Here is a 19,988-nt window from a genome sequence, read left to right on the forward strand (position 1 = left end):
GTTAAGGAATTCATATACCCTTAGCACTCCATGTCTTACTATTACGCCATTAAGCATGTGAGGGTGTTTGGCGCGGGATCAAGAGCAAGGCTCACTCCACCCAGGAAAGATGCCGGCTTTATTACGTAGCTGGAGTCTGCCTTTAACAGCAGCAATTGGTGCTAGTAACTTTATCACTTACTTCAGTAATGTTTTAGTAAGCAGTTTTTCATCAACATTCACTGTCCCTTCAAATGCGTGATTTATTCTGGATTCTTTGGAATAAATTTCATCCTTAGATAGCCGTAAATAAAGAACTTCCAGCATCTTGTAGTAACCAATTTTCTTTGCAAGCTGAGTGTCAAAAGCTGTTTCTGAATTCTAGGAAAAAGCCACAATAAAAAAAAAACAAACACCATACAATAATTGGAATCAGATTGTGAATTTTGATATGAACTAAATAGACTAGCAAAGTACTGGAAGTAGAACATTGCCAAAAATCTAAAAAAACAAGTATAGTTTTCAATTTTTAATTGTGTCTGTAAGCTTCTACTGCCAGATGGTAATTGTCCATAAATAAATATTTCATTTGCCAGATCTAAAAACCTAGAAAGTTAAAGATTAACTAAATTATAAGGATTGTCCAAAAATGTTTTAAAACTGATACTCAGCAGGTACATCATCCATGAACTCCTTCTGGTCATTGCTAGTTGTCTTACAGTGATGACGTTCAGATGACCGCTACAAGTTTAGTGGTCAGCACTGAAGACTTTGACGAGCTGCAGCTACCTGAGGGTAGTTATATCATCACACCACGAAAACTTACAAAGAGGGTGCTGATGAAGTGGTGGAAACTACACAACATTACCCAAAAGGTACAGGAAAGACAGTAAGAGTCCTCAACACACAGTATTGAAATTTGCCAAGGGCAATAGAAGTATCCTGCGCTGCTGGATTAATGACAAGCAACGATAGAATATAAAACATTGGTTTAATGTCAATGCTTTTCAAAGTCACTCTGACTCCTTCTTCAGGACGTTTAAAAGTCTTGATACATTAAAACAAGCTGAGACAACAGCACTGTAGATACAAACACACCTCATATCCAGCCTATATTACTGGGAGAAACACTCCCACAAGATCCCAAGTGAACAAAATTTGAAACTTGGATAAAGCTACAAACTGCATATCAGGTGGTCTAAAAAAATAAAATTTACAGACTGAAACTTTAAATTTTCCCTGCACAGTGGCACACCTATTCAAATGGGCCCTGCTACAATAACTTTACATTATAGGACTAATCCATTAAAATACTCAGGTCTAGAATTTTATTGCTTGACACCACGTCAATTTATCCTGTGTTTTCTGGATTGTGTTATTTAAAAAATATATATTAATAGAAGCCCATTTAAAAGTCCACTATAGGCACACAAAATTATTAACTATGGGGATAGCTATCAAGCATTGATTACATCTTTGAAACAGAAAAATCCAACTCAGCTAAAATCATGAAAAGTGTTTCATGGAAAATAGATGGCATCAAATCTATGAAGAGATCTGAGAGCTCCGGCACCTTGGTCTGCAACTACAACCTCCAAAAGAAAAATTATAATGGCAATTTAGACACAAGTAATGATTTTACTTGTGGAAAACATCCAAAAAGTTGTTAACGATAAGTAATAGGATATTTGAAATACCGGTACATGTGTGACGCGATACCTTGGTGAATCTGCTCTTGAGAACATCCATGGAAAAATTAATGATTTTGCTGAAAAAATCTTTCAATGCATCCAAACTGCAGCTCCACAAAAGAATCAGTAGACAGTGATCAACTAAAGACAGCCGAGTCGTGTTCGAAAGTAGATCGTCACTCTTGATCATATTGTGAAGCGTTTCCATCAAGACCACTTGTTTCTCACAGCTACTCCTAAACAACGGACAGAAAAGTAAAGAAAGGTTTTCACTCGAATAAAATTGTTTGGCAGACTTTTTGTGCATAAGTTGTGCCCAGAAACGACCGGGAGGCTGTGTGCAAATCTGTCTAATGGAAGAAAGAAAAACTTTCACCTCAATTAGCAGGCTATTTCCTTAAACAAAGATCATTCGGGAGTTTTGAATGTTTAATAAAGAACTGATAAGGGGTGAAAATAGTTTTTCATCTGCATATGACACTTTTGCTAGGGTAGAAGACAACACTTTGCCCTAATGAACTAAGGCTAGGTTCACATTTGCATATGGAGGAGCTGCGGCCATCTGCGGACTACCTACGTGAAGCTCCGACCACGGCCGCACCTCCTCCGGTCAGCTCCGCCTATGTCCTCATACTTCTGCCTGCGGCCTGCGTACCCTATCTTTAACATTGGGTATGCAGGTTGTGCGGATTTTGTATTAGTCTATGCCTGATGAAGAGACCTGAGTAGTCTCGAAAGCTTACAATTTGTTACCATCTTTTCAGTTAGCCATTAAAAGGTATCAACCACTGAGGAATCTCAATTCTAAATCTTCTATCTAATGGCTAACATGGTACAAAGATATATATCTTTCCTGTAAAAAAATAAACATGTAAAATAATTACATAAATATCCAAATAAAAATGAAAAACACATTATACTCACCTTAACACCCAATTCCCGATGCCCATGTCTCCTAGAAAAAAATCAAAATTAATAAACCACCATATACTCACCTGTCCGCCGAAGTCTACGTAATCCCGAGTGTCCCACGGCGATCTCACATGTAGAACAGTGATGCGATTGCTCTACCTGGCCACTGGTGATACACTGCTGATGTGATTACCTCCTGTCAGTGTATTGTCGACTGTCGTTGAAAGCAGTCACATCAGTGACTGCTCTCAAAGTCATCAGGATTGTCGTGGGACATTATGGATTATTTTCTCGGTGGACAGGTGAGGAATATTGTGGTACTTTATTTGATGATGAGAGCATTATATTTAATGATGAGAGCAGTATACTGCCTCTGTACAAATCCCTGGTTAGATCGCACCTGGAGTAATGTGTATAGTTTTGAGCACCGATGCTCAGGAAGGATATAATAGAACGAGAGTGAGTACAAAGGCGGGCAACAAAATTAATAAAGGGGACAGGGGGAACTACAATACCCAGAGAGATTAGCAAAATTAGGATTATTTAGTCTAGAAAAAAGACGACTGAGGGGCGCACTAATAACCATGTATAAGTATATAAGGGGACAATACAAATATCTCTCCGAGGATCTGTTTATGCCAAGGAAGGTGACGGTCACAAGGGGGCATTCTCTGCATCTGAAGGAAAGAAGGTTTTTCCACCAATATAGAAGAGGATTCTTTACTGTTAGGGCAGTGAAAATCTGGAATTCCTTGCATGAGGAGGTGGTGACTGCGAACTCAGTCGAAGGGTTCAAGAGAGGCCTGGATGTCTTCCTGGAGCGTAACAATATAGTATCTTACAGTTATTATGTTCTTTAGAAGGAAATAGATCTGGGGATTTATTCTGACGGAATATAGGCTGAACTGGAAGGACAAATGGTTTTTTTCGGCCTTGCTACCTATGTTACTGTGACTATTTATTTTTATTGCAGGAGATGTTGGCTTCAGTGGATTAGGCATTCGGTGAGCATGGTTTAATTTAGATTCAATAAAGGAGTCTGTGTCATTATTTCAAATATAGGACTTTATTCCGGGTGTGTCTTTTTATAATATCACTCTGGGGTTAGTAATGGGGGCGTCTTATAGACAAGGGGGCCTCCTCGAAGTCTGGAGGAAAGAAGGTTTAATTATAATCACAGACGCAGATTCTTTACTGTAAGAGCAGTGAGACTATGGAACTCTCTGCCGTATGATGCTGTAATGAGTGATTCACTTCGAAAATTTAAGAAGAGACTGGATGCCTTTCTTGAAAAGTATAATGTTACAGGGTATATATACTAGATTCTTTGATAGGGCGTTGATCCAGGGAACTAGTCTGCTTGCTGTATGTGGAGTCGGGAAGGAATTTTTTTCCCCATTGTGGAGCTTAGTGTTTGCCACATGTTTTTTTTCCCCTTCATCTGGATCAACATGTTAGGCTATGGGCTGAACTAGATGGACTTAAAGTCTCCCTTCAACACTATGTTACTATTACTAACCTCGGGGCTTGATGTCACCTCACAATACTAAGGTGATATCAACCTCCCCTCAACCATTACCCCACTTGCCACCGCTACAGGGCAAGTGGAAAAAGTGAGGCTAAGCGCCAGAATTTTGGCGCATCTTATAGATGTGCCTTTTCCGGTGCAGCTGAGAACTTATGTTTTTAGTCTGAGAGGGAGACAATATCCATGGCCCCTTCCTAGGCTATTATTATCAGCCTGCAGCTGTCTGCCTAGCCTTTGCTGGTTAGATTTTATAGGGGGCCACTATGTCAATTTTTTTCTGGGGTCCCCCTATAAAGGCCAAGCAAATAGCTGTGAGCTGAAATTAATAGCCTGGGAACCTTAATGGCTATTGGCTCCTTCCCAGAATATTACCATCAGCCCTCAGTCGTCGGCTTTCCCTATGCTGGTTATGAAAATTATGTGGGACCCCACGCAATTTTTCTTTTTTTTCATTTACTCTTTCTTTAAATTAAGAGTTTCTGTTTGGTTACAGCCTATATAGGTACATAGGCTGGTGACAATGTGTGTGTGTGTTTACTTTCCGACTTAGTAATGAGGGTGTCGGGCTGACACCTTTTTCATTACTAAGCCTAAGGGTTTGGTGTCAATGACAGCTGCTGACACCAAGCCCTAATTCCATTACTCTGGTGCTACTGCATCACAAAGAAAAAATATGGTTTTGAACCAAGAAATTACATCACAAAACTGTTTTTCAATATCTTTATTTAGCTCAAAAAAGCCATCATTGCTGTACAAAAACGCATGCAAAACCACGGCAAAAAGTCACTAAAAATTATGGCAAAACGCGCTTTTTCTGCCAAGAGATGCACAAACTTTGCAGAAATTTCTGCAAGCAAATACTCAACGTGGGCACATAGCCTAAAGAGAATGTAATAGTCAAGTTCATGGGAAGGTTTTAGAAAATAAAAGTACAAAAATTATCTTTACCTTTTTATAACTTTTTTGAAGGTGTTCTGAAATAAATCTTCCATAAAATGTTTATCATCCCTACAAAGAATCTCCGCCATAAGCTGTAGCAGTACTGGGCTTTGTGACAGTTCCAAGGCATCTAAAAACTAATACAAATGCATACATAGTTTTATCACACATTGTGAAGCATAAATGAACCTAATAACATTTTGAACACTGCATAATAGTATTAAATTGTACAATGGTCTATTATTGTTCCTATTTATCTTCATAACTAGAATGTCAGTGCTATGGTCTCATCTATAATAACACACAATGTAGATATTGTCACTGAATGTCCTTCATGTCCCAAATTGAAATAATTTACTGGAATAATCAATAAAACTTTATTCTGAAAAATGAACCAACTAACAGCTTCACCTACCACATAGGAAGCGGACCACTTCTGGTCAAGATCATGTGCAGTTTAAATCCAGTTTTTGATTGCTCAAAAAGTACAAGTGAACCAAACTGGAAAAACCATCATAAAAATGCTAAATTCTGCAATTCATATTAAACTTCATATATTTTTTTGCCAGACTGTTACAGGCATAAAGGCTAAGATTACAAAAATGATCAGATTCATTTGCTATTATAAGTACCTAACCAAGCCCTGCAGAGAAACTGTCAACAAGATTTTACACAAGTAGTGGTGTATGGCATCTGTCTCCAATAACTGCTACACCAATTTTACAGAGCTGATGATCCGGCCATGATAAATTATAGACAAATCAGGCTGGAAGTTCACTGGTAGCCGGATCAATGCTTTTGAAAAAAATAGACTAAACATTAACGTGCCACAAAGGCATGTAGCTCACCCAGGTGGTGCATGTGGGTAGTGGACCCACTTTGCAAAGGGGCTGGGCTTGCCTAGGAGAGGCGTAGCTAAGCGGCTACCTGGTTTTTGTTAGAGATCCTGATGGATTAATTCTTCAGCTGCAAATATCTGCCAGGTACCATTCCTAGGCAGTCCCTGCTACTGCAGCTGCTGACCTCAAGGGTCACACACGCAGACACAGACTCTGGCTCTGTTCAGACTACTCCTCGGGCAGGACGGATAATGACACGGAGTCACAGACAGGGCTTGATGCGGAGACTGCTATAACCGTACGGATACACAAAGTACATGTTCAGATACACAGGTCTTGGGAAGCGATTTAGGCCTAGCCTCACAGACGAGGGGAGCAGGTTCAGACACTGGACACACAAGAACCAGGGGATCGGTTTCAGGCACTGGGCGCACAAGGAACAGGTGCCAACTTCAGGATACTAGGACATGGGATGACCTGGCAACATACAGTTGCACACACTACCAAATCCTAGGAAATTATAGGGTTTGTACAGGCACCTCACTAAAGCGGAGTGTGCCTTTTATACTCAGATGCCTCCCAGATATTGGCTGGGGGCATTTTACCATGTGTTCGTGCTGCCCCTTTAAGAGCAGGGGAGCGGACACATTACGCACACCGGCGGGAAGTTTAGTGCTAACAGAGACCAAAAGCACGAAGAGGACCATGCCATGCAGTTGGGGTGGTGAGTATGCCAGTGTCCCTGCATGGCGGGGGAAGGGGAACCATGCAGAGGCCCCAGTATTATTTTTAGTGGGTGACAGCGCCATATACAGCCATATCACTACTTTCATACGTAAAATCATACTAACAGATTCCTTATCATAAGCATTCATTTTCAAGAGGCAAGAATAAAAAAAGATAAAGAAAATGTGAAAGTTGCTTTGCTCTTTAGAAAACCTATGCACCGTTATTCCATTTAGAAATACTGAGACTGCTCCTATTGTGTCTTTGTGGATAATCTCAACCTTACAGTAGAGGGAGGTGCAGCTTTCTACAGCGATAGTTTACTCCTAAATCACACTGTACGCTGAAGGATTACAGGGACAGGAGCTCCCCTGACCAAAACTAACTTGTGTCAATGTTCCTACATAATATTGCACTGTACGGAAAAGAAGGCTTAGTTGATTTAACTGTTCAAACCAGGTATTTCCCACCAATAATTTGTACTTTGTCCATAACAAGGTTGTTAAGAGTTGTGCATATTTTAAGAAAGCCGAATGATCTCAGCCAGCAGAGGGAGGAAAAACGGCTACAACAATCCCAGTTCTCTTAATTAGGGGTTGGTGAAATAATCATAGGCAAGTGTCCGTGCTCAGCAACTATCTTTCTCCCTCTGTTACATCTCATTCTTGTAATGTAAATAAAGTGAATTTTGTGAATGGGTTTTCAATCTCCTAATGCTACATTTTGCTGCAGGTGAAATGAAAGGCAACCTTCAACTTCCCAAAACACCCACAGGTGATTGCTGGAAAGCGTGGATTTAGGAAAGTGGTAGGTTGTGATAAACAATAAGTCTTTGCCGAAAATGGAAGACACATGTTAAAAACTATTTGGATTGGGCACTACTGACTTTCTTATTGCAGTCTATGCAGAAGGCTAATTGTCTTTTCCGAAAAACATGGATTTTTGTGATAACTCACCGTAAAATCCTTTTCTCCGAGACGCTCATTGGGGGACACAGGTACTGTGGGTGTATGCTACTGCCGCCTGGAGGCTGACACTAAGTGAAAAAAAGAGGTTAGCTCCTCCTTCGCCGTATACACCCTCGCCCTGACTGCGGGCGACACCAGTTTGGTGCAAAAGCAGTAGGAGTTCAAACAAAAATTAGACAACATCACCTTTAATGCAGGTAACAACCTGTCTAGAAAATAATCACCCTAATCTCATACAGACAGCATATTAATTAAATAAACAGAAGCCAACTTGGCTAGCAGGGTTGGTGCTGTGTCCCCCAATGAGCGTCTCGGAGAAAAGGATTTTTACGGTGAGTTATCACAAAAATCCATGTTTCTCCTTCGCCTCATTGCGGAACACAGGTACTGTGGGACCTCCTAAAGCAGTCCCTTGGTCGGAAGTTGACTCACCGATCCAAGCTACATGCACCTCCTGTCTAAAGGTGCGTCACCGCTGCTAAGAGAGAATACTTCTACCCAGGCTTGCATCCACTGAAGCTTGAGTATGGATATTGTAATGTTTAGTAAACGCGTGCAGGGTGGACCAGGTTGCTTCCTTGCAAACCTGTTCCGCCGACGCCTGGTGCTGAAGCGCCCAAGAGGCGCCCCCTGCCCGAGTAGAGTGTGCTCTGATCCCTGCTGGAATCGGCGCGCTTCTTATGCGGTAGGACTCCTGAATAGCCAAACAAATCCATCTGGCTATGGTCGATTTTGAGGCAGCAAGTCCCTTCCTGTGACCTTCAGGGAGCACGAACAGCGCGTCTGACTGACGAAAGGGTGCCGTCCACGACACGTACCTCCTGAGTGCTCTCACCAGGTCCAAAGTATGAAAGGCCTTTTCCACACGGTGTACCGGTGCTGGACAAAAAGAGGGCAAGACAATATCCTCATTAATGTGAAACGAGGAAACGACTTTTGGCAAAGAAAAGGAGGAGCTGGTCTAAGAACCACCTTGTCCTTGTGAAAGGTCAGAAACGGGGCTCGACAAGCTAGTGCTGCCAGCTCAGAGACCCACCTGATTGATGTTATAGCTATCAGGAACACCACCTCCCAGGAAAGGTCTGACAAAGAGACATCCTGAAGCGGCTCAAATGGAGCTTCCTGCAGAACACTTAGGACCAATTTAAAGTCTCAGGCGTCCATAGGTGTCTTATAGGAAGGTACCAAGTGGGGGACCCACTGGATGAAAGTCCTTACTTGCAGGTTGGTCGCAATCCTGCGCTGAAAAAGGACGGATAAAGCCGATAACTGTCTCCTGAGAGAACTGGGGGCAAAGTCTGAGTCTGTGCCAGACTGGCGAAAAACTAAGATGTTAGGGACAGAGAATCTCAGTGGAGAATAACCATGGCGTCGGCACCATGCAAAGAAAAACTTTCCAGGTGTGGTGGTAACTTCATGCCGAGGAAGGCTTCCGGGCGCTAACCATTGTAGCAACCACTTTGTGCCCAAATCCCGCCTGAGTCCGAATTTAAGATTCAACGGCCAAACCGTCAAACCCAGGGCCCCTAAGTTAGGGGCAGATCGGCCCCTGAGAAAGTAGATCTGGGCGTTCTGCTAGTCGCCATGACACGTCGGCGAGCAGCTGCACTGGATCTGCATACCACGCCCGACAAGGCAAGTCTGGGGCCAGCCGAATCGCTGGCAACCCCTCTGCCTTGATCTTCTTGATGACCCTCGGAAGTAGTGGCAGCAGGGAGAATAGGTATGGGAGGCGAAACAGGTTCCATGTCAGAACCAGTGCATCCACGGCAATTGCCTGCGGGTCCTGGGACCGGGCGACCAATACGGACACCTTGGCGTTCACCCTGTAAACCATCAGATACACATCCGGTGTTCCCCACCATTGGCAAATCTGCTGAAAGACCTCGGAGTGCAATGACCATTCCCGGACGCAAGTCCCTGGTGGCTGAGGAAGTCTGCCGCCCAGTTTTCTATACCCGGGATGTAGACCGCCGATATCACTGAGCGGTTCCTCTCGGCCCAGTGAAGAACGTGCCCTACCCCGCAAATGGTTGCCCTGCTGCGGATGCCCCCTTGGTGATTTATGTAAGCCACCGTCGTGGCGTTGTCCGACTGGATCTGGACTGGACGGCCTGATAGAAGGTGATGAAAACGTTGCAGAGTAAACCAGATTGCCCGTATCTGCAACAAGTTGATCGGGAGGTGTGCATCCTACGGCGACCACCGTCCCTGGGTCGTGTGGTGGCGAAAAACCGCTCCCCAGCCGAGGAGGCTGGCGTCGGTTGTGACCACTAGCCACTGATCTGGGGGAAAGGGTTTTCCCTGAAGGGAGGAACTGGTTTGTCCACCACTCTGACCTGAGAGGACAACCGGCATCGGTGATCGAGCGTGGATGGGCTCTTGTCCCAGGATGACAAGAGGGAGTGCTGCAGGGGGCGAAGGTGAAACTGGGCGAACGGGGTCGCTTCCATCGCCGCCACCATTTTTCCTAGAATCCTCATGCAGGAAACGGATGGTGTGAGGGACTGGTTGGCGCAGTACCCGCACCCCCTGCCGGAGGGCGAGGGAGAATTACCAACCCTCGGAACGTGTCGAAGACCATGCCTAAGAAGAAAATCCTCTGGGTTGGGACAAGGGATGACTTCTATACGTTGACCAACCACCCTAAACGGGCAAGAGTATCTAGCGTGATGCTGACACTTTCCTCGCATGCCCGCCTTGAAGGGCTCTTGACCAAGAGGTCGTCTAATTAAGGCAATACGACTATGCCCCGGGAGTGCAGGATGGCCATGGGGACTGCCATGACCCTTGTGAACACTCTGGTGGCAGTGGCTAGCCTGAAGGGCAGCACTGCAAATTGAAAATGTAGACCGTTGATGGCGAAGCATAGAAACCTTGATGCGGAGGGAAACTGAGGATATGCAGACAGGCGTCCTTGGCTATTGATAGAGGCCAAGTTCTCTTCCTGCCCCATCGCCGACTTAACTGAACGGAGAGACTCCCTCCGGAACTGTCTGATCCTGATAAATTTGTTCAGGAGCTTTAGTTCCAAAACGGGCCTGACCGACCCATCCTTTTTGGGGACTGCAAACAGGTTGGAATAGAAGCCCTGAGTCTTCTCGTTTTCCGGTACTGGAAAGATGACTCCATTGTGGCTGAGCGAATTGATGGCTCCTAGTAGCGCCTTTGCCTGGGTATCCACCTTGGGAAGATGGGAAAGAAAAAATCGTCTTGGGGGGTACCTGACAAATTCTATCTTGTAATAACCTACTCAAAAAATGAATACACCAAACGGAGTCCAAAACATTAAGACTCAAATAAATTTATTACATAATTACAAATGAGTATACAGAACAAGACATAGTAAAATACCATAATATATAATTACAGCAAAATACATATAAAAAAGACATAGTGACCACTATAAATAGATAATCATACAAAATGATTAGGATAATAATACTAATAAAGTGCATAATATATATGGGCTGAAAAATCAGCTACTCATAAAGTGCATAGAAAATATATAGTATATAAATCCAAATCATATATACCTGTAATGTGTGGCTCAATGTGTCCAGGCTCCCTCCAACGTACGTTTCGCCCACCGTGGCTTTTTCTATCTTGTACCCCGTGGACACCAGCTCTCTCACCCATGTGTCGAGCGCGACATTGAGCTAGGCGTGGTGAAACCAGAGTAGGCGACTGCCAACCTTGTTGGTGTCGCCTGTCAGATGCCCGGAGCCATTTGGCTGCAGATCTTTGGGACCTGGATCCTCTTGACCTGGATTGGTTAGCCCGCATTCTGCCCAATGGGTTGGCTCTATATGAGACCTGTCGGTCCCTATTCTGGTTGGCGCGCCCTGACGCGGCGGAATTAGCCGCCGTCGTCCACCCGGGGTTGCGAAAGGCCCGAAAAACGCACCTGAAACTGGTGACGAAACGGCGGTTTGACCTTTTGTTGAGGAAGAAACAACGCTCTTGCCTCCTGTGGAGTCGGAGATGAGCTGATCTAACCTCTCTCCGAACAGATGGCTACACTGGTATGGTAGCGCTGTCACTGACTTCTTTGAGGCCGAATCGGCCCGCCATGCCCTAAACCATAGAGCTCTCCTAATGGAGATTGCATTTTCGGCCGCAAGTGCCGCGCAGTTGGCCGCATCCAAAGATGCATTGATCAAGTAGTCCCCCGCCATGGCTATTTGATTTACAATTTCTGATACTTCAGCTGGTAGGTCTATGTCTTGCAAGGCTCTATTCAACGATTCTGACCAAGAAATCATGGCCTTGGCTACCTACGTTGCTGCAAACGAGGAAGAGAGTGCTGATCCCGATTCCTCAAAACACTGAGCGAGCCAAGTTCTCTATGAGACGGTCCGTGGGATCCTTAATAGAAGAACCACTAGGTACGGATAGTAGAGCTTTCCAAACGTGACACAGGTGGATCCACCGTTGGGGATTCTGTCCACTTTTTACAGAGATCCGGGGCCAAAGGATACCTCGCCTCTGTGTCTTTGCACTATATCCTCAAATTCAGGGTGAGTGCAAAACACTCTAGAGGGACACTTGACTCGCTTAAATGACACCTTATGGCCCAAAGCCAGAGTGGAATCATCCTCAATCTCCAGCGTCTGGTTGACTGCTTCTATGAGACTGTCAACCGTTTCCTGACCCCCGGCGTATCCAGGTCAAGGGGTTCGTCCGAGTCGTAGTCCGAGCCCTGCTCGCTATCGACTGCTGGTAACGGGGTGCGAGAAGCCGAGCTCACGAATGCCGAGGCACCGGATGAACCAGGAGACGCCGTGTGGGTTCGTTTCCCCCGGGTCGGCCTGGAGTGAGAGCGGCCCCTGCCCCTATCCCTGCCACAGTCCCTGCCCCTATCTGGGGCCTGAAGGGACTCGATTGATCTCGTAAGTGACGCCATGGATTGCGACAGTGATAACGCCCATTCCCAGGGACCTGGTACCCTGGGTTCGGTTGCAGGGGAGGGCTCCTGGGCGCAATAGGACTCGCAGGCTTCGCATACTCGCTTGGTCTACGCCTGCGGAAAAGCGGACCAACAGGAGATGTGCGCAGCGTATAAAAACGTATGCATCTTAGGTTTTCCTGACATGCTGTACCTGTCAGACCTCCATGCTGAAAACACCGCCGGGGGAGGGCGCTCTTCGTTTCTCTTAGCGGCATTCTCTGTGGGGCTAGGGGGCAGCACTTACTCCAGTCCTGTGTCCCCTGTGTCCTGGTGTGCAAGACGCTGCTTCATTCTGCGCGCCACACTGCGGGCGGGCCCCCGGAAGAAGAAAGGGATCCTGCGGGCGTTACTTCCAAGTGCGGCCTAGCTTTGGCCTGAAGCCGGGGCCTAAATTTCTTCGATGTCCGCCCAGGCCACGGGGGGCGGGGCAGCCGTGACACGGCGCCGGGGACTTCCGGCCGCGGCCTAGCGACTGCTGAAGCCGCGGCCTCGATTCCGATACGTTCCTTCCAGAAGCACCCATCTCTGCTCACCCGGTAGAAGTTAAGCGCCGCTGCAGGAGCCCTCCCCGGCCATCCTCCTCCGTCCAGCTCAGGTAGAGGGGAGGCCATATGAAAAAAGGACGGTGCAGGCACCCTAACTCCATCTAACCCTTTGCAGGGGTGAGGAGAGGGACCGTCCACCGCCTTGCCGCACCGCAGTCTTAGCATTGTTGGGACAGTGGGGGCCGCACGGACTACACTTGTGCCTCTGTGCAGCCTAGGGTTTCAATACGCCAGGGTGGACAGGGCTATGTCCGGCATCATGTCCCACGGTGCGGGAGAGGATACGTGGAGGGACACTCACACGTGCACGCCCGTTGTAGGTTGGGGGAGATCTGCCCCTTTCAATAGGATCCGTCGCCCCTATCTCATCTTCATGCGGAAAAAAAAGGACAAAAAAACCCCGTTGTGGGGGAGGATACGTGGAGGGATACTCGCACGTGCTCGCCCGTTGTTGGTTTGGGGAGATCGGACCCTTTCAATAGGGTCTGTCGCCCCTGTCTTATCTTCATGGGGAAAAAGAAAAAAAAAAAAAATCTGTCTGGAAACAGACAGACGTGTGCCTCCAACAGACAGTAAGCAAAAACTGGTTTCCGCCCGCAGTCGGGGTGAGGGTGTATACGGCGGAGGAGGAGCTAACCTCTTTTTTTCACTTAGTGTCAGCCTCCAGGCGGCAGTAGCATACACCCACAGTACCTGTGTCCCCCAATGAGGCGAAGGAGAAAAAAAAAACATTTCATTCTCGAACAACATTGAAGGTATTATTAGAGGATGAATGATGCTGTATGTATACATTCAATCTGGATCAAACATTACCCACCTTCTTCACACAGTCCACATAATTATTGAACTTTAAGGTGCCTTTAGGGAATTCATTAGATTTCATTGGAAAGTTAAAGGCAATAAACTGATCAAGGGCATTCTTCAGCTCACGCAATCTTTCTTCTTTGAGATTGGTAAAGAAGGGAAGTATGATAACAGCTTGACTCTAAGAAATAAACAATTTGGCATCATTAACTCTCCTAAAGTACAAATATAAAAGCACAATAAGATTCAATTAGAACTCAAAGGTTATACAATTACAATTTTTTTTCCCAGTTAAACCTGAACATACACATTAGATCAGTCAGCTGAGTTTAAAAACGTTAGCACAATCAGCTGATGATCAGGATTGTGTGTGGGCCTCCATCAAATATTAAGAAAAAGAAAGATTGGGCATAATAAATTGCTACATGTCTCATCCTTCCTTACGGTGCTGCACAAGCTGCTGAAAATGGTGGCTCTCCCACCCACCTAAAATGCAGTACGGATTACTGTCAAATATATTACTAGGAAAGACAGGAGAAATGCAGTGGGTATATAAATTCTACACACCCCTGATATAATGGCAGGTTTTTTACATATAAAACAAAATCATACTAAGAAGAATCATTTCAGAACTTTTTCCCTATTTAACGTCGTCCATAACATGTACAATTTGATTGAGAAACAAATCCTTTTGATAACAAAACTTAATAATGTTATTGCATAAGTGTGAATACCCTCTTATAATTGGGATTGTGGGTGTGATCATAATTAGCAATCATTGTTGGGCCACGTTCAGTATTTGGTCAGTATTTTACATGAGTATTTGTGGAACAAAACCAGGAGTGGAACAATCAGAGGTAAAGTCTAATAGAAACATGTCACCGCTTTTGTATTTATCACCCACTCCTGGTTTTGGCATACAGATACTGAGGTACAAAACTGACCAAATACTGAATGTGTGAACGTGGTTTTAAAAAAGCTGTTAGGTTATTTGCTAAAGGTCTACAGTCACTATGTGGCTGAAGACCTCTGAATCCTCACAGTGTGAGCACTGCACACTGTCAGAATTCTCTGGTGATGGCGGAAAGAGCTGGCATTCAGGTGACCGCAAGTATGCGGTTTACATACATCCAGCCACATTCCAACTAGACGTGCTAGGCCAAGCTCAACACAAATGAAGTAACAAAACCTACATCAAGTCTGCCAAAAGCATGTGGGAAAATGTGTTATGGTCTAATAAGAACAAAGTTGAACACTGCGCGTCACTAAAATCACTAAGTCTTATTACGCCTCAGGAGAAGATATAAAGCTCGGTGCACATACTCAAAAGAGACTTACTTGGCTTTGATATTTATTGGACTTGCTACCATGAATTAATTGCATAAATATCTTGGGTGTTGACGATCACAGAGTATGAGCATCCCAAGAGATACATGCTAAGGGCGCACATGGTGGTATAAGTCGGACAGAATTCACAACGCAGTTCACAGACTGACCGGCCGCTCTCCCGGCCCAATCGTGGTAGCTGTATAGAAATACACAAAGCTGTTACCCTTGAGTCGGAAGAGACGCCAGCCAATCCCTGCAGTGTGTCTGAGCTCAATCCGATTTATACAGTCGTCTTATTGCGCCCTAAGAGTGTGTGTATTATCTAGAGAGTCACACATTTCTCATCACTTGAACATATGGTTTTCTTTTGCTGTATTTGCATATTAATTAGTAAAATCACCATGTGCCCTTGTTTCTGTCTTTTGAACCTACCGTAACTCCATCAAGATCTGTTAAAGTATATGAAGGTTACAGGGGAAGTTTGTCTCTCATATATGAAGCGCTATGTTCTGGCCTCTCCTAGTTCTCCAATAATATCATTTATCAACCCCTGATCCCAAATAGCTTAGAATCAACACTGATCTATCCGTGGATTTCAGCGGGACGTTTCAGATAAGCGGACTTGGTTGACAGGGACACACTGGAAATCCTCTTGTTTCATCTTATTAAATCTAAATTCTCTGCAACCAACAGATAATTCTGCAGATTAAACATCTAGCGGTTTCACTATTTGGCTCAATGAATGTCTCCCAAACAACAGAGTTTGGAAAGTTATGTAGAAGGGGCCAGTCATCTAAGGGGTTGATATCTAATATTTATAAGATTATCTACTCGCCTCAGGAGAATCCTCCGAAATAACACACCTATCTGATTAAATGCGAATCTCTCCTAGGGAAGGAGTTGTCCTCACAATGTTGGCAGCGTATTTGGGAAAAAGTCTTCCAAGTGCTTGTTATATAAAGAGAATCAATATAAGATTTTGATGCTTTGGTACCACACCCCAAAGCTCCTCCATACACTGAACCCCCAGTATCCAAATATTTGCTGGTTCTCAATAATCACATTTGCTGGTCTCACCCTGGAGTGGTCTGATTTTGGGAATTAGTGAATGTTTTAATACAAAAATTACTTTTTGTGGAAGCTGGGCTGGACTCTGCAATCTATTTGCTAAATGTTTCCTCTAGAGTGATGGGGAAGAACTCATCTAATTATTATTGCATATGTTAATCACAACTAGGTGTTTGATTGCTTTCTAATGGAAACAGACCACTCCTCCCTCTTAGCAAAACTTATTAAAGAAAATAACTGATATTCGTAGAACGGAATACATGACAGCTTTAATTAATGCGACGGTGGACAGATTTGATGCTATTTGGGCTCCCTGAGATTATTTCTGGGCTCAAAACAATAGCCATGATCTTTTTGGACTCCTGTATTCTTTTTCCCACTCACTAATGTGCGTGTCCTGTCTTCTGTTTGTCGATTGTTAAATAAGAAATTTGAATTTAATAAGTGGATGGGGTTTGGTTTATTATGGCATCAGATGTAACTAATTTATCAATTTTTTTTTATTTGGAACTTGAGTCTTTTGGTTTTAGTCTGCAATATGTTTTGATGTCACTAGAGGGAAATGTTTTCCATCAGTTAAACTTTTATGTACCCCATCATTGATTCTTTTCTTTGTCTATTTTGCTTGTTAAAATCTGAATATTTTGTGCTTCTTTTGATTGTTAAAAATGTATAAAACTTAATAAAAACCAGTGTTATAAAAATAAATTGTTAAACTAGAAACAATACTACTCTTACTGTAAAGAAGCAAAGAAAACCTTCAGCAAAAGAATACAAAGCCTGAACAGAACATGTGACAATGTGTATGCATTTAGTGTGACATACTTTCAAATTCAGTCCAAGCTTCTGATCTAGGAGAATGCGTAAGTAGGTCTTAAACACGTCATTAAATGCTGGGTGGTTTGTATCAAACGACACAGAAGACTCAATCTGAAAAAAAATAGTAATAAAAGAGAGAAAAGCATAACATGAATATACAACTGTACTGTCCTACTGATGGTCTATGTGTTTGTATCAACAGGACATTGCAAGATTTACATTAGATGTAATGCTGCACAGGACAAGGCGAAAATTAGATTAAAAAAGTATGCAAATTAATAGCGATTTGGCATGCAGTCATAGGGTTGGTCACCCCAGTCTTTATGTTGGGGCATGCTGGAATCACACTCCTCAATCTTGAAGAGATGCACACGGCTTCGTGAATCTGGAGCGTCTGTGAAATCTCGCCACAGTCAGGTACTGGAGTGAGATCTCTGCTGTAGGCGTGTCATGAATTAGATGAGATGCTGTGTCTAGCCCCCCGATGGACCCCGTAGCGCCTCCACCCATTTTGTGGGAGCTGGGAGAAACTGGTGTGAAAACACAACTTAGTTGTGCCTAAATTTTGCGACTTTAAAAAGCCAGAATTTTGGAGTGAAAGATTTGATGAATCAGGCTCACAGAGTCTAGTTGTAACACAATGACGGATTAAATATAAAAACACTTTCACAGAGTCTACTAATCAGATACAAACTTAGAAATACCTGATCCACTTGGTACATAACCCAATGAAGAGCTAGACATGTGCAAGTTTATAGCAAACTAGCTGAAGAGCATTGCCTGGGCATAGTAACCAACTGTGGTTAGTTATAGCAAATTATAATGATTATATTGCACATAAAAACATTTCATATCATATATTCAACACTACAGATTTGCAACACAAATTAATTAAACGATTACCCAAGTATTGATAGTATTTTATTTTCAACTCATTCAAGAGCCTTTTGATAAACAACATGTGTATCTGTGTATCTAACCCTGTCCTGTGTGATAACGTCTGCTGAGCTGTGTACCTAATCCCCTCCTGTGTGATACTTTCTGCTGAGCTGTGTATCTAATCCTATCGTGTGTGATACTGACTGCAGAGCCGTGTATCTAATCCTATTCTGTGTGATACTGTGTGCTGAGCCGTGTATCTAATCCTATCCTATGTGATACTGACTGCTGAGCTGTGTATCTAATCCTATCCTATGTGATACTGACTGCTGAGCTGTGTATCTAATCCTATCCTGTGTGATACTAACTGCTGAGCTGTGTATCTAATCATATCCTGTGTGATACTAACTGCTGAGCCATGTATCTAATCCTATCCTGTGTGATACTGACTGCTGAGCTGTGTATCTAATCCTATCCTGTGTGATACCGTCTGCTGAGCCGTGTATCTAATCCTATCCTGTGTGATACTGACTGCTGAGCCGTGTATCTAACCCTATCCTGTGTGATACTGACTGCTGAGCCATGTATCTAACCCTATCCTGTGTGATACTGACTGCTGAGCTATGTATCTAATCCTATCCTGTGTGATACTGACTGCTGAGCCGTGTATCTAACCCTATCCTGTGTGATACCGACTGCTGAGCCGTGTATCTAACCCTATCATGTGTGATACCGACTGCTGAGCCGTGTATCTAACCCTATCCTGTGTGATACTGACTGCTGAGCCATGTATCTAACCCTATCCTGTGTGATACTGACTGCTGAGCTGTGTATCTAATCCTATCCTGTGTGATACTGACTGCTGAGCCGTGTATCTAACCCTATCCTGTGTGATACTGACTGCTGAGCCGTGTATCTAACCTTATCATGTCTGATACCGAATGCTGAGCCGTGTATCTAACCCTATCCTGTGTGATACTGACTGCTGAGCCGTGTATCTAAACCTATCCTGTGTGATACTGACTGCTGAGCCGTGTACCTTATCCTATCATGTGTGTTACTGACTGCTCAGTCGTGTATCTAATCCTATCCTGTGTGAGCTTTATATATTAGATGACTAACAATTCATGAAAAAATTACTATTAGAAACACAAAAAAATAAGTCATATGACTAACAATATGAATGAAAAATGTGAATACATTTTACTGTACGTATTTAAAATACATCCAAAGGCGAACACATAAATGTGATGATATGCCAGATAATAAGGCAGACATTAGTAAGGACAAGAGTTACACATGGGACATCACTATGAAGCCTGATAGCCTGATGGTCAAAACAAACATGACAAGGCCAAATAGGTCAGGAGAAAATTGGCCAAACTTACCCATAAAGTAATGCGCTGCAAGAACTGCCCACCCCAAATGCGCCCATATTGTTTTTGCCATCAGGTTATTAGGCCCATGTGTAACTGATGCCAATACTACTTTCTGCCTTATTATCTGGTGTGTTGACACACTTGTTATGTGTTATTTTTTTTAAACTATGTACAATAAAATAAAATTGATCCATATTTTTATTAGATTTGTGACTCCTTTTTGTTTTTTTCCCCTCTAATCAAATGCAAACCAAGTAATTAAAATAAAAAAATACAAAAATTGGAGTACACGTTTGCATCCATCTGCAAAGAAAGACTGGCACATACAGATGGCAGATTAGCATGATGCAGGTATAGCCCAAACCAAAGTGTAATTCCCAAATTAATACAAATCTAGCAGGGGGCATGTCTCGTCTCCAATACCTGTAGCACTTTGGCGAGTAATGTTAGGACCGCCATTTTACTCTCAGGAGCAGAATCTGGTGCCCACCAGCTGTCCAATTTCCTCCAGTTTTTAAGCACTGCGTTAACCAATTGCGTGCCTTGCTGCTTATGAACTGTTCGCTGTCTGAAGCTTTGGTCCAGCATTCCATTCAATACTGAGCTCACCTTCATGAAAAAAATGGAAAAGA

General features: G+C 43.7%; 1 protein-coding gene across 2 annotated transcripts in view; it reads right to left on the reverse strand.

Annotated features, from left to right (window-relative positions):
* PRKDC (protein kinase, DNA-activated, catalytic subunit) overlaps positions 1 to 19,988 on the reverse strand; it is a 503,687-nt gene that overhangs the window by 254,196 nt on the left and 229,503 nt on the right. For both annotated transcript variants that reach the window (XM_073583775.1, XM_073583776.1), the window contains exons 37-42: positions 19,780 to 19,965; positions 17,105 to 17,209; positions 13,896 to 14,063; positions 5,059 to 5,186; positions 1,699 to 1,906; positions 182 to 360 (exon numbers count right to left, since the gene is read on the reverse strand). In XM_073583775.1, the coding sequence (XP_073439876.1) occupies positions 182 to 360; positions 1,699 to 1,906; positions 5,059 to 5,186; positions 13,896 to 14,063; positions 17,105 to 17,209; positions 19,780 to 19,965 (974 nt within the window). The remainder of the gene's footprint in view (positions 1 to 181; positions 361 to 1,698; positions 1,907 to 5,058; positions 5,187 to 13,895; positions 14,064 to 17,104; positions 17,210 to 19,779; positions 19,966 to 19,988) is intronic.

Source organism: Dendrobates tinctorius, unplaced genomic scaffold (genome assembly GCF_039654945.1).
Source record: "Dendrobates tinctorius isolate UK_male_01 unplaced genomic scaffold, ASM3965494v1 ptg000081l, whole genome shotgun sequence".
Taxonomy (NCBI): Eukaryota; Metazoa; Chordata; class Amphibia; order Anura; family Dendrobatidae; genus Dendrobates; species Dendrobates tinctorius.